Source organism: Mastigoproctus giganteus, chromosome 12 (genome assembly GCF_048544385.1).
Source record: "Mastigoproctus giganteus isolate SK-2022 chromosome 12, ASM4854438v1, whole genome shotgun sequence".
In the NCBI taxonomy this organism is placed as follows: Eukaryota; Metazoa; Arthropoda; class Arachnida; order Uropygi; family Thelyphonidae; genus Mastigoproctus; species Mastigoproctus giganteus.
Window position 1 is genome coordinate 177,635,185 of NC_143586.1, and position 25,846 is coordinate 177,661,030.

At 38.7% G+C, this 25,846-nt stretch overlaps 1 protein-coding gene across 1 annotated transcript; it reads right to left on the reverse strand.

Moving 5' to 3' along the window:
• Positions 1-3,895: 3,895 nt before the first annotated feature.
• On the reverse strand, positions 3,896-25,554 carry LOC150077625 (uncharacterized). Its single transcript, XM_090386084.1, has 2 exons — positions 25,138-25,554; positions 3,896-5,047 (listed from the first exon to the last, which is right to left on the reverse strand). Exon 2 carries the CDS (start codon positions 5,035-5,037, stop codon positions 4,000-4,002), a length of 1,038 nt encoding a protein of 345 aa, XP_090242210.1. The 5' UTR covers positions 5,038-5,047; positions 25,138-25,554; the 3' UTR covers positions 3,896-3,999.
• Positions 25,555-25,846: the final 292 nt, after the last annotated feature.

The window sequence follows — 25,846 nt, forward strand, 5'->3', positions numbered from 1 at the left end:
CTGTTCCATCCATTTAATGTCCACCAACTTGTCAACTTAATTTCAGCTGATGAAGGAACCCATCGTCCCGATATAGTACAGGTATGATTGTAAATAGTTGTTTAGTATTTTGTAAATATTTGTATAGTTTTGTTATTATTTGTATAATAATAACATTATATTAATATACTAACATTACAACTCACTGATCGAAATATAACCAGGAAATGACCTATGTAATTATTTACCTGCGCATTTGTAGTAATCTATACAATGAGCTGCCATGTATTGGGAACTCATTGTGAAGGAGGAGCACAATATGAGATACAAATAAAATGATGCCCCTTCAAACTACAAACGCAGTTTTTTTGTTTAAGAGTTTTCTACGGTGTATTTACACCAATATTATATAGAATATTTACACTCTTAAACATCTTCTTCTTCAAGAGGAGTGTTTCCATTTACAATGGGTTCCTCAGCCTACAAGTTATTTCTTGTTAGGAATTTTTTCCCGCCATAAAGTGCGGTTCAAGGTGTCTTGGTCGGTTAAGCCTCAGGCTGTCATGCACTCCCATACTCCATCCATCCATGCACTCCTAGGTCTTCCTCTTCTCCTTCTTCCAGGAGGTATCCATTCCAGAATAGCCTTTGGATATCTGTTTTCTTGCATCCGTTTTACATGTCCATACCATGCTTTTCTTTAATGGTGTCAATAATAGTCTTTTTCACTTCCATATTTTCCCTTATGTCTTCATTCCGTTTTCTGTCTCTTCTAGAAGTTCCTGCTCAGTGTCTCCAAAAATACATTTCTGTGGAGAGCAATTTGTTTTCCACTCGCCTATTCAATGTCCAGGTTTCCGCTCCATACAATAGAAGACTTTGTACAATCATTTGAAATATAAGTTTCTTTGTTTTATTTAGGATATTTTTGCTCCACAAAACAGAGTTTAATATGCTGATAGCCTTTCTGCCATCTGCAATTCTCTTATTGATCTCTGCTTGGGATGATCCATCACTTTGTAAGATTGATCCCAAATATTTGAATTTATCAACTTGTTTGATTTTAAAACCTGCAATATTTAGAACATGTCCTGGTCCTGAAGACAACATTTCAGTCTTGCTAAAATTGATTTTTAGACCCCATTGTTTATATTCCTCAAACAACTGACGACATGCATACTTTGCATCTTCTAAGTCTTGTGCTACCACCACCTGATCGTCTGCAAAAATTAAATTGTGAATATAGGTGTTCTTATTAATCGGCAATCCCATTTTATTACATTTTTTTGACCAGCATCTTAGGCAGATGTCGATATAAATTTTGAAAAGTGTTGGTGACATGAAACAACCTTGTAATAAGCCTTTTGAAGTGTGGAATTCAGGTGACAAAGCTGATCCCACTTTAATTCTGCATCTATTATTCCTGTAAATTGCCTTAATAATGTTAATCAGTTGTCCATCAATATTTGCCTCTTTCAGTGCTTCCCATAAGAGTTTTCTTGGAACACTGTCATATGCCTTTTCAAGGTCAATGAAAATCATAAAGATTTTTTTCCCTTTTGATTGGCATTTTTCAAGGACCTGTCGTACTGTTGAGATATGGTCTATACATGACCTCCCGGCTGAAAAACCACTTTGTTCTTCTGATACCTTGATTCGGGCTTCTAAATGGTTCCTGATCCATTTTCCAAGGATCTTTAACAGTGGGTTCAGGATGCATATTCCTCTGTAATTTGAACAGCTTTTCCGATCGCCCTTCTTATAAATTGATGTAATATACCCTGTTATCATTTCTTTCGGTATTTCTTCTCCTCTCAGTATACCATTTAACAGTTTTTGTATCAGAACAGCCACTCCTCTTCCTCCATATTTCAGAAGTTCCATGTAAATTCCTCCAGGTCCAAGTAATTTGCCATTCCTTCCTTTAGCAGGAGTTCCACTTCCCTAACAGAAACTTTCAAGCCTGAGACTTCTACACCAAAATCCTTCATAGTACTCTGTCCAGTCTTTCAAAGGTGTTAATTGCAAACCAGCGTTATGTTTATTCTGTTTTCTCAAGTCTTTAAGGATCTTCCACAATTCCGCTGATTGCTTGAAGCCCAATTTGCTATTAATAGTTGCGCATTTCCTTTCCCATTCTTCATTTTTCGCTTCTACTACCAACCGATTGGCTATTTTCTTCTTTTCAACATAAATGTTGAATGCAACGTATGCATCATTCCTATCACCCAGCCATTTCTGATATGCAAGTTTCTTTTCCTCTACAGCAGCTCTTACTTTCTCTGTAATCCAGGTCTTTTTTGGTCCTTGGCTCTTCTTTTTGCCTAGGATTTCATAAGCTATTTTTTAAATATTCATAGAATTCTTCAATATTACCTTTTATCTCTATGTTAATTGCAGCATCCAGTTGTTTCTAATTCTGTCGTCCTGGAGTAAGTCAACGTTAAATTGATCCACTTGTAGCATTTCTCCTTCCCTGCATTGTTGGTTGTCCACACACATTTTCTTAATCCAGTTCCACCTCAGTGTTGTTTTAACAAGAAAATGGTCAGATCCACATTCAGCTCCTCTATAAACTCGAACATCTTTCAATACATATGTCCCTGAATGTTTTGAAATAATGTAATCTATAACTGATCTAATTTGTCTTGTGTCCTGTGACCAAGTATATTTATGGATATCCCTGTGTTGGAAAAATGTGTTGTTTATTCTCAAGTTGTTCACAAAGATTGCACTTTTAAACATATGATGCTTTATTGCATCAATCTTCATTTTAACATTTGTAGTAATGTAATAGCCGCGCCCTCTTCTCCCATTGGCTCAAATAAATATCACTAGGAAGAAAACTTTTTTAACGTATAGATAGATAAAAATTATAACCAAGAATAACCTATTTCGCCAGTGGATATCACCCACTGTGAAAACAGCTCATTTAAATAAAGCTAAAGATCATAATAAAAACTGATTTTCTATAATTGACCACGGACAGGGCACTTATGCATGGAACCGGGTTTACTCAAATCCTATGAGAACGAAAGTAATATGAGCCTAAAGCTAGTCTTACAGATAATATCCATTTAATTAAGGAAAAAATTAAGCATAATTCACTAGTTCTTGCAATGTGGGCCCCCACCCCAGGGGGGGGATATGTTGCCTTTTACGAAGCACTTTAAAAAAATATGAAAAACTATCTCAATAATTCAGGCACAATACAGATTTTATTTTAATATTTTGAGATTAAATGCAATGGGTTACATATTAATTTACAAATTAATACATTACCTTAATAAAAGCTAATTTTATTAAGCTAGCATATTAATAAATTAATTTGTTATACTAATTTTATTAAGATAACATATTAATAAATTAATATGTTATACTAATTTTACTAAGCTAATATATTAATAAATTAATTATTTGGCTTAATAAAATTTTAAGATAAAAAGCCTCAAACTAAGAAAAATTCAAACTATGATGTCATTTAGTGCAAATGCGTCATTATTATAAGATCTAAGATTGTGAAATCCCCCACAAATTGCCTTCCTCTTATATCTTGCACATTGTACACTCATAACTAAATTTTATGTCAAATTTGTTTATTTGCATGTTTTCTTGAAGTTGGGGACATGAATTTTATGAAATATTTTAAGGGGAGCACGAAATTTATAAAATATTTCAAGGAAAGGGAGCACAAGGTATAAAAGTTTAGGAACCTCTATCATTATCGAAAATCAATGTTCTGAAAATTGGGCATTTTTTCTTTTTTTTGTTTTGGAAATCAAATATTACACAAACCAAACTTCAGCACACTTCCATCAGAGTAAAACTGACATCCCATTTTTAACAAGAACTTGTGTTATATGAAGACTTCTCAACGTTATTTCTGAATCAATGGCATGAGTAATCATTTATTCCTTCTAATCTTCTGAAACAAAACACAATTTAAAACAAAAAACCACCAATACACAGTAGAAGTAATATGCTACAACATAATTCTCAAGAAAAAAATAAAACATTAATTCACAATACAGTTTCTGATAACTCTCTGTTGCTGATCAGTTCAGTGAAAGCACACTGCACTTTCTCCTTTTCACTCTCTAATATGACTGCGATTAATCTCATGGGATCAGAATGGATGGACTTTTTTGAAACTAAGTTCTTCAAGATTGAAGCGATCCTTTCTTTGGTAGGCAATGGTTTCTTGTTAGGTAAACAAAACAAATTTAGAATAACTGATATATTCTGAGCATATATTTTAAGCTGTGGAAGTTTATGTGATATATTAAGCATGTAACTCAGGATATCGTGAAGCAAATCAAAATTACTTTGGGTTCCATCACTGGGAAAATTACTTTGCTTTACTTTGATCAAGTGTATTACCTCAGGAAGGGCTTTTACAAGGACAGGAATAACTTCTTCAAAATCATTTAAATTTTTTGTATGATATAATGCATGATAAACTTCGCACATTCCAGAAAGAAGAAAACATCCTTGAAAACACGTGGTTAATAATGACTGTAACATAAGCCAAAAAGAATCATCAAACACTTTTTTCAATGCATTGGTTACTTCATGCCATCGGTTAATATATTGTTCAAAACCTTTACACAAGTTCTGCCACTCTTCATCCTCTTCACTAACAATTTTTTGTACTTGGATCCATTTTGTTTTTGTAATACCCAGTTCAGCAATTCCAGCAGCAAATACTGAACTTCCAGCAAGTCCAATTCCCAATCGGATGCCAGTTTGAACAACAAGAGTTGCAGTGATGGGAATAGCAGGGGCTGCAATCATGCCAAGACCAGCACCAAGTACAGATGCCACACCTAAACCAACACACTTGGCTACATTTACATTAAAATGATGTTTATCTACACTATCAGCTAATTCATTTATCTTCAGGATATTCTGAACTCTTAATTTTTCCCAATAATGATATCTCTTAATGAAAGTTTCAGTAAACACAGGCTGTCTTTGGAGTATATCCAATAAATCTGCATCACAGCCTTTAAGACTTCTCTGGATAGTTTGTCTAAATCCATCTATGGTGGAGTACATTGTTGCTGGCCTATAAAGGAAACATAATTGCTTTAATTAAAAGTACCTTAAGCCACTATTGAAATTTAATTATTTCACTCATATAATAACTGAAATACCAACAACAAGATCTGCTTTGAAATAAATTAACTCGAGAAAATAAGTTGATTTATCAGTTATGGCTCAGACATAAAGGTTAAAAAAAGAAAAAAAAAAGTAAACAGGTAAACTGCATCCATTAACAATCCATTGCAGGATGGAAGCCTCCTCAATGATTCACGTTGAGGGAAATGGACCATAATCTGCTACGTTGGTCCAGTGCAGGTTGGCAGACCGACTGTATTTAGCAGTCAGGGGCTTGAACCCTGGTCTACTCAAAGGACATGTGCTACAGCACTCCCACACCTGACCACTCGGCTACGGAGGTTGCCAATAGGAAAGACATATGCCACTACTAAATAGAATGAACATTGGATGCAGCAGGTAAAAAGTATTGAAGCTTCTAAATTCTTGTTTAACTGTTATAATATGGTATAACTAAAAAAAATGATAGGCATACACTGGTGTTCAAAGAAACTGCATCACCCTTTAAAATTGTAATTGTTGTCCGGATAACGTAAGTATATGGCAATATTCCTTACAGATTGCATTAGATAAGATTGACACACGTAAGTGATGACATAATATTGCATCAGCTGTTACTTTCAGCTATATAAGCACGCTCTGCAAGAGTTGCAGTCATTCCTTGCTTGTGTCAGGATGGCGAGTTGTGCAGTTGACACCACGAAGAAAGAGTGCTATTGTTGCTTTACGTGAGGAAGGATGTTCTTCTCATCATACTGATTATAGAGTGTCCTGTAATCAGTCGACAGTAAGTAGATTTTTTTCCAAACTCAAGAATACTGGTTCTGCTGATAGGAAAAAAGAAACCGACGGAAACAAGTCTCTGCACCAAAACAGGACCGCATTTTGAAGCGCTTATGCCTTAAAAACTGTAAAGCTTCTTCGTCTGAGATGAAAAGAGAATGGGAAGAACATATAGGAGTGGTAGCAAGTGCAGTAACAGTCAGAAGATGCCTCTTCAAAAATGGACTTGTAGCCCGTAGTCCTAAGAAGAAGCCCCACCATAACACAAAAAAATAAAAAGGCCCGATTAATTTGGTGTCAAATGGAACCCCCCCCCCCCGAGCAGTAGAAGTCGGTTCTTTTCTCGGATGAGAAGAAATTCAACCTGCATAGCTCTGATGGGAGACAAACGATTTGCCATAGACGTGGTGAAGAATACCACCCAGACTATATGGTGTCTACAGTGAAATTCCCTACCAGCCAAATGATATGGAGGTGCATTTTGTATTGCAGAGTAGGTCACCTGCAGTTTATAAAAGGTTCTGTAAATGCCAATGGATACCTGGCAATATTGGAAGGCAAATGGCTGCCAACCATTAGAGACCATTTCAACCTGCCAAGTAACTGCATCTTTTGGGACGACTCTGCTCCTTGTCATCAGGGGGGCGAAAAGTGTAAGTAGGCACTTTTATAGTTACTTTAGCTTTATTTCTGCATTAGAGGTTCGACAGTAATGTGTTTACATTTGTTACAGGTGAAAAAAATGGTTGGAAGAACAGTCCATTACAATTCTTAGCTGGCCAGGAAACAGCCTGAAACTGAATCTTATAGAGAACTGTTGGCATCGTGTGGAATCTGCAGTTGCCAGAAAGAAACCAAAGACCCTTTGTGAACTTCAGGAAGCCATAATTCATGTCTGGAACCACAAACTATCAGTTGATTATCTTCAGAAATTGATGTTGTCAATCCTCGATGGTGTGCTGCTGTCATCAGAGCCAGAGACGGTTCAACTAAATATTAGTTTGCACCTGGTGAACTTTTAATTTTGTTTTCCATTTAAAATGATAAACTGAAGCAAATTGAGTGCTTCTGATAACATTTCAACAATAATTGTCGTGTTTACCAAAACTGTTGTGTAAAGGTTGCAAATGCTCATTTTGGAATATTTTGAGAGCATTTGTCAAATATTACTTAGCTTTGCCTTAACTATTAATAAATATCTTTTGTTTATATTTCTATTTGTGATGCTAGTCAATAATGTAATAGACCATTGCAAAAAAATGGGTAGAAATGTGAAATTCCTAGGTGATGCACTTTCTTTGAACACCAGTGTGTGTGTGTGTGTGTGTGGGAACACAAAACAACGGCAATTTTCGGGAGAAATATAGTGTGCTTAAAGAAGTGGTCGCAGAGATCAAATTGGAAATCCATTTCAGAAGTTTGCAGAACCCACTGCAAACATAGCTATCTACCAAAGCAATTGAATTAATTAATTAAATTGGCATCATTTTGGTTATATTGTGAAGGCATTCATAATATGAGATATAACCAAAACAAAGCCAATTTAATTAATTAATTAAACTACTTTGGTAAATAGCTACGTTAAAATGATGCTTTTGCACTAATCTATGTTAGTCATTCTACCACATAGCATGAGAAATGGATGAGAAAGGGATGCAAAAAAAAAAAAAAAGAAAGAGATGAGAAAGGGATGCAGATGGTCTGTAAGGATGGGCACATAACCTGGACCATTCAGACATGCATCTAGACGTACCAGAGATCCCAACATGTGCTAGTTGAACACACCCCAGTTCATTATTGACCATCCACCTGCCTTAACAGTTCCTTGTTGATATGACGAGTGCATAGCTTCATGCAGTTTCAGCCAGACACGCATCCTCCCATCTGCTCAAAATAACTGGAAATTAGCATTAGCATTAGTAGAGGCATTTGATGCAAGAAAGCAAGCTTATGCAGCATCAGCCAAAAAAAAAAAAAAAAAAAAACCCACTTCCACTTCACCCCTCTGTTCGTTCAAAATACCTGTCCAGCTGAGCCTTAAACTTATTTAGGCTATCAACCTCCACCACAAGGGATAGAAGTCTGTTCCACCAACCAACCACCCGCTGGCTAAAGGCAAATTTCCGCACGTCTATCCTACATCTGTCTTTCCTCAATTTGAATTTATGCCCTCTCAGGTGATTTTTCTGAGCTAGAGGAAGAATCCCATCAGCATTGAGCATGCTTAAACCATTCAAGGCTTTATACACGTCTATCGGATCACTTCGCTGGTGCCTAGTCTCCAGACATTGTAATTTGCAAAACTTAAGCCTTTCTTCATAAGAGCACCCCTTTGTTCCATTCACTAATCTTGTTGCCCTTCTCTGTACTCGTTCCAGCAGCTCTACATCCTTCTTGAAATGAGGCCTCCAGACCTGTATACAATACTCTAGGTGTGGCCTGACCATTGCCTTATACAAGGGAATAATCACCTCCTTATCCCTGCTGGAAAAATTCCTGTATATCATTGACAATACTCCATGAGCTACTCTTGCAGCCCGTCTGCACTGCTCAGAGAACTTCATATCTACCTGCACAACCACCCCCAAGTCCCTTTCACTCTCTACCACTGTCAGTGTAGTACCACAGAGTTGATACGTTGCTCTGGGGTTGCTGTTTCCCATGTGTAGTACTTTACATTTGTCAATGTTAAACTTCATTTGCCACCTCTCAGCCCATCTGCTCAACCTTTCCAGATCCTGTTGCAGCAGCATAGTGTCAGTAGTGTCCTTGATAACCCTGCCAACCTTTGTATCGTCTGCAAACTTGGACATTAAGCTTGATATACCATCATCAATATCATTTATAAATACAGAAAACAATAATGGACCCAACAGTGAGCCCTGAGGGACTCCACTAATAACATTAGTCCACGATGAGCAGTGTCCATTGATTACCACTCTCTGTCTTCTCCCCCTTAACCACCCCTTTATCCATAGCAGCAATTTGCCTCCAATGTCACACTGCTCCAATTTGTGTAGCAGTCTTCCATGTGCAACAGTATCAAAAGCCTTTCTAAGATCCAAGTATATAATATCAAAGTTATTCCCTGCATCCAGTTCTTTTGTTACTGCATCATAGTATCCAATCAAGTTGGTCAGGCAAGACTTCCCCTTAACAAAACCATGCTGTGTCTGAGCTATAACTGAAGTCTTGTCTAAATGATCCTGCAGTGCTTCTTTAACCAGTGCCTCCATTAATTTTCCTGGAACAGAAGTTAAGCTCACAGGTCTATAATTACTTGTGTCAGCCTTTGATCCTCCTTTGTGAATTGGGGTCACATTTGCACATTTCCAGTCTATGGGTACCTCCCCTGAGACCAAGGAAGCTCTCATAATTATGGCTAAGGGTTTGCTTACTTCCTTTGCTGCCTCCTTTAATATAACTGGATAGATCCCATCCACCCCGGGTGCCTTTCTTGTGTTTATCTTCAACAGTTTCTCCTCCACTTTACTCCCGGTTATTTCAAGATTCTGTAGCTTACTGCTAGAGTTGAATACACCTCTGGCATTCCCCTTGCTGAATAACTCCTCATGTGTGAATGTCGATGCAAAATATTCATTTAGTTTGTTAGCTACCTGAGCAGGATCATCAACAGTTGACCCATCGATATCAAGTGGACCAATCCGATTCATCCCCTTCCTTCTAGAGTTTACATAAGTAAAGAACTCTTTGCTGTTTTTCTTCGCGTCCTTTGCCAAGGATTTCTCGTAATCTGCCTTCGCCTGCCTAACCTCCTTTGTAATTTGGTTACAGATCAACTTGTATCTATCATAGGCTTCTGTGTCACGTGTTAATTTGTATGTATCCCATGCATTTTTCTTCTCTGCCATATGTCTCATTAGTTCATCTGACATCCATTTAGGCCTAAACCTTGAACAATATTTCTTAGTTGGTATGTAAAGCCTAGTAGCTTCCAAGATAAGTTCTTTGAATGCTTCCCATTTTGAATTTGCTGTTGGTAACATCATCAGTTGATCCCACTGTATAGAATTTAAATACTGTCTCAGTCCACCGTAGTCGCCTTTACGAAAGCAATACCCCTTCCCTTTACCCCTAATGGTAGTTACCTCTTTGAGTAAATCCCACTTCAGAACACTGCCACCTAGTGGTTCATTTATCTGCAGATTCTTAATGCATGAAGATTCACTACTGATAATCAAATCAAGAGTATTACACCCTCTAGTTGCCTCTCGAACATGTTGATGTAGAAAACAATCATCCAATAAATCCACAAAAGCCTTGCTAGTGTGTGAGTGACCAGCCCCCAAATTCCAGTCAATAACTGGGAAATTAAATCCCCCATAATAAGACTCTCTGATTTACTGGCCCACTGTGTTTCTCTGTACAGTTTCTTATTATACTCATCAGAGTCATTAGGTCTATAGCACACTCCTACTCTCAATTTTGATCTCCTAATGCTTATGTCACACCAAACTGACTCGACACTGCACTGTCCAGCGATGTCGACTGGCTTCACTTCCTTGGATTTTATGTGTTTCTTAACTAATAGTATAACCCCTCCTCCCTTCCTATCCTGTCTATCCTTTCTGTAGACATTGTACTTCCCAAATTCCAGTTCTGCATTCCTTATATCTGTGTGACACCACGTCTCTGAAATCCCAACAATATCAGCCTTTGATGTTTTGAGCAATACCTCAAATTCATCAAATTTATTTACTAGACTCCTAGCATTGGTGTACATGCAAGTATACATGCACCTGCTCTTCCTCTTAGCCACGCTAACAGAACCCATGTGTTTACTTGTACCGCAATGGCTCCCAGCAGTCTCTGAAATACCATGCATCTTGTTTTTCAGGCTTCTGCTCATTCTAATAGAAGCAGTGCAAGAATCTCTTTCACCTCTGCCAGTGGCTACTGTCAATCTATTGCTCTTTGTCTCCCCCCAAGCTAGCAGTTTTCCGACCCACCTAATACTGCCTCGATAGCATCAGCAAATATTCTTGCACCCTTTCTATTTAAGTGTATCCCATCCCTGTAGAAGCAATCTCTCCTGTTAACAAGTACAGACCAGGCTGAAAAAAATTCTACCCCTTGAGCCTTGCACAATCTTTCCAGGGCCGAATTGATCGACACGGCTCTCATCATATACTCCCTCCTATCGTGTCTGGGCAGAATTGCAGACACTTTCAAATTCAACCCTAATTCTCGGCTTTTGTTCAACAGTGACCTGTACTTGTTAAGTAATTCTGCCGGTCTCCTACTCTTAATATTATTAGTGCCAACGTGTACAACTATATCACCTTTTGTGCCCTTAAAAGATGATATTCGCTCTACAACGTCATCAACCTTTGCCCCTGGCAGACATACCCTGGTCCTGTTCCACCTATCTTTTTTACAAAGCATGTTCCCCGTTTCCCTGACAATAGAGTCACCAACAACTACTAGTTCCTTCGGGACTAGCGCATTCTGCCTTGGGTGTTGCCTCTGTGTCACACGATGCCCAAGTGCAAGCTCTGGCGTTGATGTGGGCAGCTGAGAGCTTGATGGGCCCCTCAATTTAGTTTCTTCGAGGGCATCCACCCTGTCCTTCAAGCTCTCATATAGGCCCACAAGAACGCCGAGTTGTTGCCTGATATCGATACACTCCTTGCATCGCGCATACACAAAGACATCGCCCTTGGCAGTATCATGTCCCGTATCCGATTGCTCTGCAAACATCAAGCAAACAGTGCATTTTATAAGGCTGTGAGTCAGAGGACAACTGCCCCCCTCAGTTCTGCTCTGAGCCACAGCACTTCCATTAGATTGAGCCTTTTGCTTTGCTGCTCTGGTCTGAGTCATGATTCTATTAATTTATTAATTAATTATAATTAATTATGTTATGTTATTAATTATGTTAAATATAATTAATTATATTATGTTTGTAATCTGAGTTGTTATATTTATTTATTTAAACGTACAATTTAACTACTAACGAAGTTCAACTAACGCTATCTGGTACGGTATATAACTGTCGTATCACAAAGGCGGGAAAATTACGAACGGTAGCGGAGTTGAAACACGTGGAAACCCTTACCGATACTTTTATGCAATTACGGATACTTTTATGCAATTACAAGGCCAAGTAAAGAATAAATACACCAAATTAATCAGAAAATCACAAAATAATGTTATACTACTAAATTTAAATCAAAAGTTTTAGAAAAACAATAATTTCAAATCAATAAATAAGAAAAATCCACTTAGCGGCTTTGAACACGACCGTCTCTAGTAGCCTCGTCAGCAGACTCCAAATGGGACTCATCGGATCAGGAGATCCGTCTCCAATCATCCAAGGTCCAGTGCCGATGTTCTTTCACCCAGTTGAGGTGTAGAATCCTGTGATGTGGTGTTAGCAATGAGACACTAGTGGGTCGGCGGTTCCCATAACTTATTGCAACTAATGATTGCCTGATGGGTCTTGGTGGAGACATTTCTGGCACCTCCCTTGTTGAAGTTGGTGGTGATTTGTGCCACTGTAGCTTTCCGATTGGCTGAAAAAATGCGAGACAGATGTCGACAGCCACGTTCATCCACCACCTTTCTCCACACACAGCTGTCCATGACGAGATGTTATTCTGGAAATGGTGTATTCCCAATATGCTCTTGATACTGTCGAATAGGGACAGTGCAATTTCTGTATCATCTCCATGATAGTGACATGCATCGGGCACTCACTATCATTTCTCGTTCAAAGTCTGCTAACTTACATTTATCCATACTCACACTGAATTACTGTCTACGTGAATGCAGTGATGCAGTATACCTATATACCGGCCAATCGGTGGGTTCATCCACTAGTGAGAGGGGTGACTGCATGCTATTGCTCAGGAACCCCACGAATTCTGTCCTTTCAGTGTATATTTGGTATAATCAGATATAAGTGTAGCAATCTGCTCCCCAAGTGATTGACAATAAGACATATAGTGAGTTGACTTCTTTGTTACAGTTTGTTTACAGCTGGCAGATATTAGTATTAGTAGAGGAAAATGATCTGAAAATGATCAGCAAAAAAAAAACAAGTCACCTGTCCACACCCTCCAATAGGTTATCTAGGTCTGCCTTGAATTTATTCAAACTATCCACTACCACAGCAGATGTAAATTTATTTCAACAATCAACTATACCCACTGACTGAGGGCAAATTTCTATACACATCTATTCTGCAACCACCTTTCCTTAATTTGAATTTATGTCCCCTCATGTGTGGTATGAAAAAAAAGGAAGGATGCTATCAGCATTAATCTTACTCGATCCATTCACAGAGCCTTAAATACTCAATCAGAACCCCCTCACAGTTGCCTAGTCTTCAAATGCTAAAATTTGCAGAACTGAAGCCTTTCATGGTAGGAGCACCCATCTGTTCCCCTCACCCATCTCATTGGCCTTTCTCTGCACCCATTCCAACAATCTATATCGTTCCTAAAATGAGGCCTCCAGGCCTCTATGCAGTTCTTAAGATATGGCCTAACTACTGCTTTATACAATATATTGCTGATAATTTCATTCTCCTCTAGATAACGCACTAACCTAGCACTGACCAGTCTTTCCAAGACTTTACAGGCACCTGGTTAGGGTCATCGGACAGTAGTTATTTGAGATAGTAGTACCTTTGTCATCGTTTGGGAAAGCCAGGAATTAGGAAAATCATTCTCAACAAATATTAAATTATAGAGGACATGCAGTGCAGCAAATTCAATGATGTCGCTGTAAGGTATTTTAACATATCACAATGTATGTTATCAGGTCATACATTGTAAGTTATCAGCCAGACCTTATAACATATGAGTGCTATATGATTTATTTCATTTGTAAATGTCTATAGCAGAAGTTTAGGTTAACTTTTTTCTATCTAATATTTATTTAAAAACTTCTGGGAGTATAATATGTTCTTGCTGACACTCAAGCAAATGTTTCATCTAATATATTTGCTTGTGAAGTAGGTTCAGCAATAGAATTGCCATCATACTGTAATATGGGAGGGCAGAAGTTCTGTATTTACCTTGTATTTTAAAATTTTGTTTCAGATGGCTTTCATACTTCCATTCTGCAGGATCATCTAGACAAGACTTCAGTTATAGCTCGGACACAGCATGGTTTTGGTAAGGGGAAGTCTTGCCTGACCAATTTGATTGGATACTATGATGCAGTCACAAAAGAACTGGATGCAGGGAATAACTTTGATATTATATACTTAGATCTTAGAAAGGCTTTTGACACTGTTGCACATGGAAGACTGCTACACAAATTGGAGCAGTGTGGCATTGGAGGCAAATTGCTGCTATGGATAAAGGGGTGGTTGAGGGGGAGAAGACAGAGAGTGGTAATCAATGGACACTGCTCATCGTGGACTAATGTTATTAGTGGAGTCCCTCAGGGTTCAGTATTAGGTCCATTATTGTTTTCTGGATTTATAAATGATATTGACGATGGTATATCAAGTTTAATGTCCAAGTTTGCAGACGATACGAACGAAGGTTGGCAGGGTTGTCAAGGACACTACTGACTCTATGCTGCTGCAACAGGATCTGGAAAGGTTGAGCAGATGGGCTGAGAGGTGGCAAATGAAGTTTAACATTGACAAATGTAAAGTACTACATATGGGAAACACCAACCCCAGAGCAACGTATCAACTATGTGGTACTACACTGACAGTGGTAGAGAATGAAAGGGACCTGGGGGTGGTTGTGCAGGCAGATATGAAGTTCTCTGAGCAGTGCAGACGGGCTGCAAGAGCAGCTCATGGTGTATTGTCAATGATATATAGGAATTTTTCTAGCAGGGATAAGGAGGTGATTATTCCCTTGTATAAGGCAATGGTCAGTCCACACCTAGAGTACTGTATACAGGTCTGGAGGCCTCATTTCAAGAAGGATGTAGAGCTGCTGGAATGAGTACAGAGAAGGGCAACAAGGTTAGTGAATGGAACAAAGGGTTGGTCTTACGAAGAAAGGCTTAAGTTTTGCAAATTACAGTGTCTGGAGACTAGGCACCAGCGAGGTGATCTGATAGAGGTGTATAAAGCCTTGAATGGTTTGAGCATGCTCAATGCTGATGGGATTCTTCCTCTTGCTCAGAATAATCACCTGAGAGGGAATAAATTCAAATTGATGAAAGACAGATGTAGGATAGACGTGCAGAAATTTGCCTTTAGCCAGCAGGTGGTTGGTTGGTGGAACAGACTTCCATCCCTTGTCGTGGAAGTTGATAGCCTAAATAAGTTTAAGGCTCAGCTGGACAGGGATTTCGAACGAACAGAGGGGTGAAGTGGAAGTGGTTATTTTTTATTTATTTATTTTTTTTTTTTTTTGGCTGATGCTGCATAGGCTTGCTTTCTTGCATCGGGTGCCTCTATTAATGCTAATGCTAAAAAGTGTAGGTGCTACACCTGTGAAGTGTAACTCAAAAATAATAAGTCTGTGTTAACTGTTGGCTAAAGTTAAAAATCTGTGATATTTTGTATCATTGGTATTAGTATTAGCATTAGTGAAGGTATGTGGTGCAGGAAGGTGGGCTTATGTAGCATCAGCCAAAAAAAGAAACGAATCTTCTAATTCCACCCATCCACTTGCTCCGCCTTGAATCTAGTTGCATGCACAAAAGGTTACTTGATGTGGCATCCAACTACCATGCCACATTAAAAGTCTGTAAGTTCTGATCTGTGATCTGCACAGGATCAGAACTTTTAATAATACAAAACACCTAATGTGAGTACCACTTTGGTAGAGGATGTTAGAGAAGCACATTAGTGTGACCTACCAACCCAAACCAATTGGCCTTAAGTTGCTTTTTTGTATGGGCACTCATTGTGCATTGTGTCTAACATCACCATCAGAAAACAAAGACCAGAACAACAACAGATCATCATCAACTTTTGTGTGAAGCTGGGGAAAAATTCCACCAATATCTGGCAAATGGATGGGTAAAATGGGAAGGGTTTTTTTTGGCTGATGCTGTATAAGCTTGCTTTCTTGCATCATATGCCTCTGCTAATGCTAAAACATATACCAGTCAATTGCTTTATGGATGATGCAAAATCTAGTAAGGATCTAGTAATCTTTTCGATCTTGCTTCTGCACAAGCTTGCTTGAAGAAAATTAGGTTTTTGGGAGTGCGATATCAGCAAAATCTATTCCATGCCTTATTTTGTGCTTTTCTTGCCAGAGTGCACTGCACAGTCTACCAGGTCTTTGGGTATAGAGAGGGAAATATGCAGGGATTTTTGGGATGAAATATGTTGCAGCTTGCATTATGCTTTCTGTGATATGTATTACAGCATAATTCATTATCTCTTGACAGATTATTTTTGTAACAGGAGAGGCTATTTGGTTTTTAGGAGCATTAGCAACTAAGGCCATATTGCTCCGGGAATATGCGGTGGTCACTCCCTGACCTTTCCGCATCCTCCGTATTTGGTGGTGACTGCTTCGAACCCCGGTCTAATCAAGAAACGTGTGGTACACACTGCTGCTCCTTCCCACCTGGCTACGGAGGCGCCTAAACAGGAGAGGCCAGTTTACTGATTCCCATTTGGCTTTCCCAAGTTTCCACTGGGGGATTCTGCTGGAAAGATAAAAGGTACTGCCAATGTGCATAGAGACTACCAGGTAGTGGTTACTGCTTAATGGATTTTGATTGACTTCCCAAATGAAAACACAGAAGCAAGCCAAGGAGCATATTGATAGATCTATGGCAGAGTATCAATTCCATCATTCAGGAAGGAAAGGTTGCAGTGATCAAGTATTCATTCCACACTTCCCCCCCCCCCTCTAGTAATGTCTGTTCTACCACATAAAGGGCTATGGACACTCAAGTTGGTATGCAGAATGGAGCGGTAACTGTGGAATGAGGCTATCCAATTCATCTGGATATAAGCTCCAGGTGGTAGGTATAATGAGCTACAGGTGGTAGATGCCTCTCATCAACCGGTGCAATACCACCACTTTGCTTATTGGAGGCATGAAGTGGTGAAACCCAGGTTTAGTCCCAAGAGCAAAGTTTCTGCCCCCCCCCTCCTTCAACCCATGCACAGTACCAAGTACTATAGGTTTCGATACCTTTCGTGTTTGGGATTTCATAAAAAAAAAAAAAAATGCTAATGAAAAAAAACCCACTGAAAGGCAGACTGCTAGAGCTTCGAGATGCCGAGCTGCACTGGAAAATATATTTACTATGATTGCTAGGCCACCATGAGCCAGCCCTTCACTTATTCTAACTTATTCTATCTGTGCAATTTATTATATAGTTTTTTTTTTTTTTTTTTTTTTTGAGATTGTCTTGTGCCCTAAGGCATATCTCTTGGTGGCAAGACAGCTTTGTTTGTACTGATTGATCAGAAGTTTTATGTCTGATATTTCTACAGTAATCTCAACAGTTCCAATGTATAAGATAGTTAATTATCTAGTTTTAGTGTTTTGCTTGGGTTGTTTCTGAAGGAAGGCAGACACATTTCTCAGTTTTTGGTTCATCTTTCTTCCGAAAATATGGGTACTCTGTATCCATCTCTTCTGCAACAAAGATTTCTAAAACTGGGTCGTCATCTTTCCTTTTCTATATCCATCTCCTCTTGAGGTAAAGACAAGTTTTTCTTCTTGATTTCTGTTATGCGATGTTGTGATTCCAGTAGTACTGTGATAGGGATGCTGGTTATGGATGCTTCCTGTTTTCATAATCGAGGTATGTCAGTGGGTATCTAGAGGGGGAAAAAGACTCGTGGAGGGATGGAAAAGTCAGTTTAGATTCTGATTGAAAAATTTTTAGTTACTATTTTGGCATAGGAAGGTTTATTTCTAATGTTTGTTTCAACCATTTTTCTTGCTTCCTGATAGCTGACACTGCTCAATTTTATACTTTTGAATAGTTTTTCCTCATTTCCACTAGTTACACATTTTAGAATATGCAGGATGATCCCCCTTTTCAGTTAATGCACATTCCCATGGAAGTGATGTATTCTTTATTGTTGTGGTCTGTCAATCAACACTGGGCACAGACTGGTGTATTTCTCAAGCTGCTTGTTAGTGTTCATATATTTGGCATTGGAAACACCATTGTGAGGAGGACTAAATGTTTGGCTTCACTGGGCAGTTCAGATATACTGCTTTTATGGTTGTTGGAAGTCGAGGCATATCAAAAGTGAGAATCGGGTTTCTTTCTCGTAGGCATGATATGTCCATCTCTATAGACTGTTATTCTTTTAACCAAGGGGTTAAAAGAATAACAAAATTAAAGAACAAAATAAAATTAAAAGAACAAAATAAAAGACCAAGGGGTAACGTTGTTACCCCTTGGTCTTTTATTTTGTTCATCTCAAAACAGGATTTACACTCCATGAAATATGGAGTGTAAATCCTGTTTTGAGATGATCTCTTGGGAAGAATTCAATGTGTGTGTGTGTGTGTGTGTGTGTGAGAGTGAGAAAATGGTTACAGGTATTTATCCAAAGTTCATCACTTTCAATAGTTATTTTGAGTGATTGTAACTCATTGTCTCCAGAACGCAGGTGTCTCACTGATTTTGGAATTTCTACCAGTCCCTGCCCTTTCTAATGCCGAAAGGGCTAGAAGGAATGGCAGGAACTCAGAAGGCAGTGAGACATCTGCATTTTGGAGACAATGAGTTACAACTGTTTACTCTCCAGAGTGCCATGAGAAATAAAGGTTGAAATTGAGAAATGATACTGTTTTTTTGTCTTTTCACTGAGGTTCTCTCTCTTCACTAGGTAGTTGGTTGTGTGATAAGGTAAAATCTTCCCTGAAGGTCAGGGGAGTATGCTGGATTTAGCCTACTCTTTGCTCTTTTTGGCACTGGAACAGATACTTTTCATCCAAAGTTTCCAGCCCTGTAACCAGGCCTGGAAACTTGGGATTTTAACTGGTTACAAGGTTAAGTGCTGCAAACTTTCCCTTCACTGCCAAAAGGTCAGGGGTTTACAGATTAGGTGTTAAAAAAATATTAAAAACATTAAATTCCATAAGACAATAAGGAACAAAACAAGATGATATTAAATGATATAGAGTGCCATCAATTTACGTAAGTCATTAAGGTGATGAGAACTGGTATTAAACAAATTACATTATAAAGATGACATACCATGAGATTAAGAACATTAAACTTAAATAAACAAAGAGACACACTTAAATAAACAAAATGACAAATACATATACGATTTATAGTAGTGACTATTGTCCTTAGAGTTCATGGCAGAGAGCAGCAAGAGCAGTGTCAGGCTCATTTCCCATTATGCTCACTAGTTAATTCACAAGGGTCTCCAAGTGGTTATAAAGGGTATGCTGTCTTCGTTGTGAAGAAAGAAGGCTTTTCCTTGTGCACACTGTCTGGACCAACATAGAGTATTCCTTACTGGGAGCAACCGAGGCAGTTTCACTTCTGTCTAGATGGCTGCGATGGGTTGCAATGCTTTGTCAAGAGATGGTGGCACCACGTAGTAGTAGTAGTAGCATGTGATGCAAGAAAGCAAATGTATGAGCTTATGCAGCATCAGCCAAAAAAAAAAAAAAAAAAATCATACCATTCCCTCCAAATGCCTGTCCAGTTCCTCCTTAAATTTATTCAACCTATCAACTTCCACGACAGATGGAAGTTTGTTCCAACAATTAACCACCCGCTGGCTAAAGGCAAATTTCCACACATCTATTCTACATCTGTCCTTTCTTAATTTGAATTTATGCCCCCTTAGGTTCGTAATCTGAACAAGTGGAAGGATCCCATCAGAATTCAGCGTGCTGAACCCATTCAAGGCCTTATACACCTCAATCACGTCCCCTGTGGTCACCATTCCCTGTATTAGTTAAGGGGTTTGGTGATTGGCAGATGCAGTTGCCAGTTCGCAGTCTATGGGGTGTGTGGGGGTGAAGTATCCCAAATTTGGCGGCAAATTTTTTAAGGTCGGCATCGATGTACTGAATTCGTCTGAGCATCTGATATCGTAGGAAACAATCCTACCAGAGAAACAACTTTTCTTCTTCCTCATTTATTTCTTCAACTTCCATTTTCTGGTAAAAACCTCCCTTCATATTTTTTCTGAAAATTACAACCTACAGAAATTCAAGTCTAATGTTAACAAGTATAATCTTTCATCTTCTCAACCACCCTCTGTCTTCTCCCATCCTTTTATCCACTGCAGCAACTTACCCTTCATACCATTCTGTTCCAATTTGTACAGTAGTCTTTGTTGTTCCATGCACAACAGTGTCAAAAGCTTTCCTGAAATCCAAGTATATGATATCAAAATTATTTTTTCCATCGCGTTCCTTTGTAACCACATCATAATATCCAGTCAAATTTGTCAGACAAGACTTTCCCTTAACAAACCCATGCTGCGTCTAAATTATTATTGCTGCAGTCCTGTCTATATGATCCTGCAACGCATCTTTAACCAGTGACTCCATTATTTTACCCAGAACAGAAGTTAAAATAACTGGTCCGTAATTACTCGTATCACCCTTCGATCCACCTTTGTAAATTGGGGATACAATTGCGCATCCAGTCCGTGGGGGACCTCCCTGAGTCCAAGGATGCTCTCATAATTATGGCTAAGGGTTTTCTTAGATCCCATGACACTTCCTTTAATATAATTGGATAGATCCCATCCACCCCAGTTGCCTTTTTTATGTTTAACTTCAACAATTTCTACACTTTGCTCTCAGTTATTACAAAATCATTAAGCACCCTGCTACAATTTGATAACCTTTTGGGATTTTCAAACCTTAATAACTCCTCATGTGTGAATGTAGATGCAAAATACTCATTGTTTGTTTGCCATCTGAGCAAGATCATCAATAGTTGAACCATTGATATCATGTGGACCAATCAAATTCATTCCTTCCTTTTAGAGTTTACATAGGTAAAGAAATCCTTGCTGTTTTTCTTAGCATCCTTTCCCAAAGATTTCTCATAATTTGCCTTCGCCTGCCTAACCTCCTTTGTGACTTGATTACAGACTAACTTATATCTGCCGTAGGCTTCTATGTCGCCTGATAATTTATATGCTTCCCATGCATTTTTCTTCTCTACCACAAGTCTCATTAGTTCATCTGACAACCATATAGGCCTAAACCTTGAACAAAATTTCTTAATAGGTATAAAACTTTTAGTAGCTTCCACGATTAATCCCTGAATGCTTCCCATTTAGATTTTGCTGTTGGTAACATCATCAGTTGATCCCACTGAACAGAATTTAAAAACTGTCTGAGACCATTATAGTCACCTTCATGGAAGCAAAAACCCTTTCATTTAACCCCTGATGGTAATTATATCTTTAAGTAAATCCCACATCAGTACACTGTGATCACTGCCACCTAGTGGTTCCTTTATCTGCAAATTCTTAATACACGAATGATCACTGCTGATAACCAGATCAAGAGTATTACCCTTTCTTGTTGCCTCTCGAACATACTGCTGCTGCAGAAATCAATCATCCAATAAATCCACAAAATTCTTACTAATCTGCAAATGACCAACCCACAAGTTCCAGTCAATATCTGGGAAGTTAAAATCCCCCACTATAAGACGTTCTGATTTACTAGCCCACTCTATTTCTCTGTACAATTGTTCATTGTACTCATTCGAGTCATTAGGCCTATAACACACTCCTACTCTAATTTTTGTTTTCACAGTGCTTATGTCACACCAAACTGACTCAACACTGCACTATATCAACAGCATGCACTTCTTTTGATTTTGTTTTTATTAATTGACAGCATAACACCTCCTCCCTTCCTATCCTGTGTATCCTTTCTGTACACATTGTACTCCCCAAATTCCAATTCTGCATTCCTAATCTCTCTGTGACACCACGTCTCTGATACCCAACAATATCCGCCTTTGATGTCTTGACCAACACTTCAAATTCATCAAATTTATTTACTATACTTCTAACATTGGTATACATGCACCCATTCTTATTCTTAGTTATCCTAACACATCCCATATACCCACCTGTTTCACAATGACTGCCATCAGTCCCTGAAACTCCCAGCACCCCTCGCTCCAGGCTGCTGCTTATTCTAATAGAAGTAGTGCAAGAATCACCTTCACCTCTGCCTGCAGCTACTTTAAACCTTTTAGTCTATGAATCCTCCTCCCAGCTAGCAGTTTTCTAACCCACCTAACACAGCCTCAATAGCATCAGCAAATATTCTTGCACTCTTTCTATTTAAGTATATCCCATCCCTGTAGAAGCAGTCTCTCCTGTTAACAAGCACAGACCAGGCTGAAAAAAATTCTATCCCTTGAGCTTTGCACATTCCCCCTCCAGGGCCGAATTGATTGACAAGGCTCTCATCATATACTCCCTCCTGTCGTGTCTGGGCAGAATTGCAGACACTTTCAAATTTAACCCTAACTCACAACTTTTTTGCAACGCTGACCTGTACTTGTTAAGTAAATCTGCAGATCTTCTACTGTTAATATCATTGGTGCCAACGTGTACAACAATATCACCCTTTGTGCCCTTAAAAGATGATATATGCATCACAATGTCATCAACTTTTGCCCTTGGCAGACACACCCCAGTGCTACTCCATCTATCCTTTTCACACAATATATTCCCTGTCTCCCTGACAATAGAGTCACCAACAATAACTAGTTCCTTTGGGACCAGCACATCGTGCCTTGGAGATTGCCGCTCTGTTGCCTGATGCCCACAAGTGAGCTCTGGCATTGAGTTGGGCAGCTGAGAGCTTTATGGGCCACTCATATTAATATCTTCGAGGGCATCTACCCTACACCTTAAGCTCTCATAGACGCCCTTTCGAACGCTGAGTTGACGCCTAATTTCTAGACACTCTCGGCACCTGGCACACACAAAGACATCCTCCTTGGCTAGATCATGTTCTGTTCCAGAGAGTTCGGCAAAGATTTCACAAGTTGCACATTTTTTTAGTCTGTGATGCATTGGAGAATTGCCCCCACCTCAGTTCTCCACCGAGTCACAGCACTCCTGCCACTTTGTGCCCATTGCTTTGCTGCTCTAGTCTGGGGCATGATATTTTAAATTAATAAGATCAATAAATTTAATTAATTAATTGTGAGTACTACACTATCTAATAGAATCCAAACTGCTGTGATGTGTATTATGCTATATATTTTTACGTTACAGCTACCTAGTTACCACAATTAAAAATTCGAATTCCTACCACTCTATACAAAAACAATTGCTGCAAGATTAGAACAAAACAACGGTTTTATGTATATTAAGTAGTAATGTACAAAAACTCTTATCTAAATTAAAAATAAAAATAACCACCGTAACTGGAACTATAAGGCTACAGTAGGTAGATGATTGGTGGAACAGGCTTTCATCTTTTGTTGTGGAGGTTGATAGCCTAAATAAATTTAAGACTGAGCTGGACAGGCATTTGGAAAGAATGGAGGGGTGAAATGGGATGTTATTTTTTTTTTTTTTTTGGCTGATGCTGTAATAGCTTGCTTTTTTGCATCGTATGCCTCTACTAATACTAATGCTATGAAAAAAAAAAATGGACCAATAAAGCCATTTTTGTGTACTCCTTACCAAACTTTTTGACTTTTGGTGTATCCCTTTCATTTTCGATCACTTGGTGAGGATTCTCCGTACCCCAAATGCGGCAAAATGGGACGAAACAAATCTTGGAGAGATTTCCTATCGACTGTGCTTTAGTTTGAGAAAATATAATGCGCGGTTCTCGCATTATAGCTCGGACACAGCATGGTTTTGTTAAGGGGAAGTCTTGCCTGACCAATTTGATTGGATACTATGATGCAGTCACAAAAGAACTGGATGCAGGGAATAACTTTGGTATTATATACTTGGATCTTAGAAAGGCTTTTGATACTGTTGCACATGGAAGACTGCTGCACAAATTGGAGCAGTGTGGCATTGGAGGCAAATTGCTGCTATGGATAAAGGGGTGGTTAAGGGGGAGAAGACAGAGAGTGGTAATCAATGGACACTGCTCATCGTGGACTAATGTTATTAGTGGAATCCCTTAGGGTTCAGTGTTGGGTCCTTTATTGTTTTCTGTATTTATAAATGATATTGATGATGGTATATCAAGCTTAACGTCAAAGTTTGCAGACGATACGAACGAAGGTTGGCAGGGTTGTCAAGGACACTACTGACACTATGCTGCTGCAAGAGGATCTGGAAAGGTTGAGCAGATGGGCTGAGAGGTGGCAAATGAAGTTTAACATTGACAAATGTGAAGTACTACATATGGGAAACAGCAACCCCAGAGCAACATATCAAATCTGTGGTACTACACTGACAGTGGTAGAGAATGAAAGGGAACTGGGGGTGGTTGTGCAGGCAGATATGAAGTTCTCTGAGCAGTGCAGACAGGTTGCAAGAGTAGCTCATGGAGTATTGTCAATAATATACAGGAATTTTTCCAGCAGGGATAAGGAGGTGATCATTCCCTTGTATAAGGCAATGGTCAGGCCACACCTAGAGTACTGTATGCAGTTCTGGAGGCCTCATTTCAAGAAGGATGTAGAGCTGCTGGAACGAGTACAGAGAAGGGCAACAAGATTAGTGAATGGAACAAAGGGGTGCTCTTACGAAGAAAGGCTTAAGTTTTGTGAATTACAGTGTCTGGAAACTAGGCGCACCAGCGAGGTGATCTGATAGAGGTGTACAAAGTCTTGAATGGTTTGAGCATGCTCAATGCTGATGCGATTCTTCCTCAGAATAATCACCTGAGAGGGCATAAATTCAAATTGATCAAAGACAGATGTAGTATAGATGTGCGGAAATTTGCCTTTAGCCAGCGGGTGGTTGGTAGGTGGAACTGAGTTCTATCCCTTGTTGTGAAAGTTGATAGCCCTAAATAAGTTTAAGGCTCAGCTGGACAAGTATTTCAAACGAACAGAGGGGTGAAGTGGAAGTGGTTATTTTTTATTTATTTATTTTACTTTATTTTTATTTTTTTTGGCTGATGCTGCATAAGCTTGCTTTCTTGCATCAAATGCCTCTACTAATGCTCTACTAATTATAAGCCGTTATTTTTGGATATCTCTAGCCCGGATACCCTGTATTATGATAGGCTTATGGCTAATTTTAAACAGAATTTTAATCTTCAGCAAAATAAGTTGCGATTTCAGCATTTCCCAAAACTTAAGTTTCTCTTATTATAAGTTTTTTATTTATTTATTTTTTTTAACTAGTCACTGATGCAATGCAAATTTTCTATAAAATAAAATTCATTTCAGTACCTGTGTGTGAAGATTAATTGCGGATATACTAGACATAGATTACCATTCCTTCGGATTTCTCTTTAGTGATATATGATAAAATATGACCTTTGCACTTTGATTCTCCTTTTGATTACTAAATAACGCATCCATTCGTCTTTCTTCAGTCACATCGCAGTGTACATTAGTGAGACAAGTCGCACGATGGCACCCACGCAAAAACGTTTATCACTAGGAAATTGGCCCGACCAGGTTACGAAGTTGAAAGTTAAATTAGATTTATTTTTTTTTTTTGATAACCTTTTATTTACTTCACTTTTTCACCCAGTAAATTAGTGATATAATAGGTTAAATTTGGTAAAAGTAATGGATTATTTCAGGCGAGTAGTTGTTGAGTTTGTAGATGCATCAGCAAATGGGGCTATAACGCACAAGCGAGTGGTGACTTTGCCTGATAGTGAAATACGTATTAAAAATGATTTTTTTTTCTGCCGTTAGCCCACTTAAATCACGTGGTCTGCCCAATCGTCGAATTTCAAGTTTATAACGGTAGATAGCGATGAAGTTTTTATATTTTTAAAATAAATTAATTATCTTATTCATCGCATATAAACAAAAGAACCCGACACCAGAAATAGTTATGCCACAATCAGTCCTGGAACTAATTTGAAAGATCACTATGCGCATGCGTGACTTTAATGACTATATTTAGATATCCTGCAAGTGATAC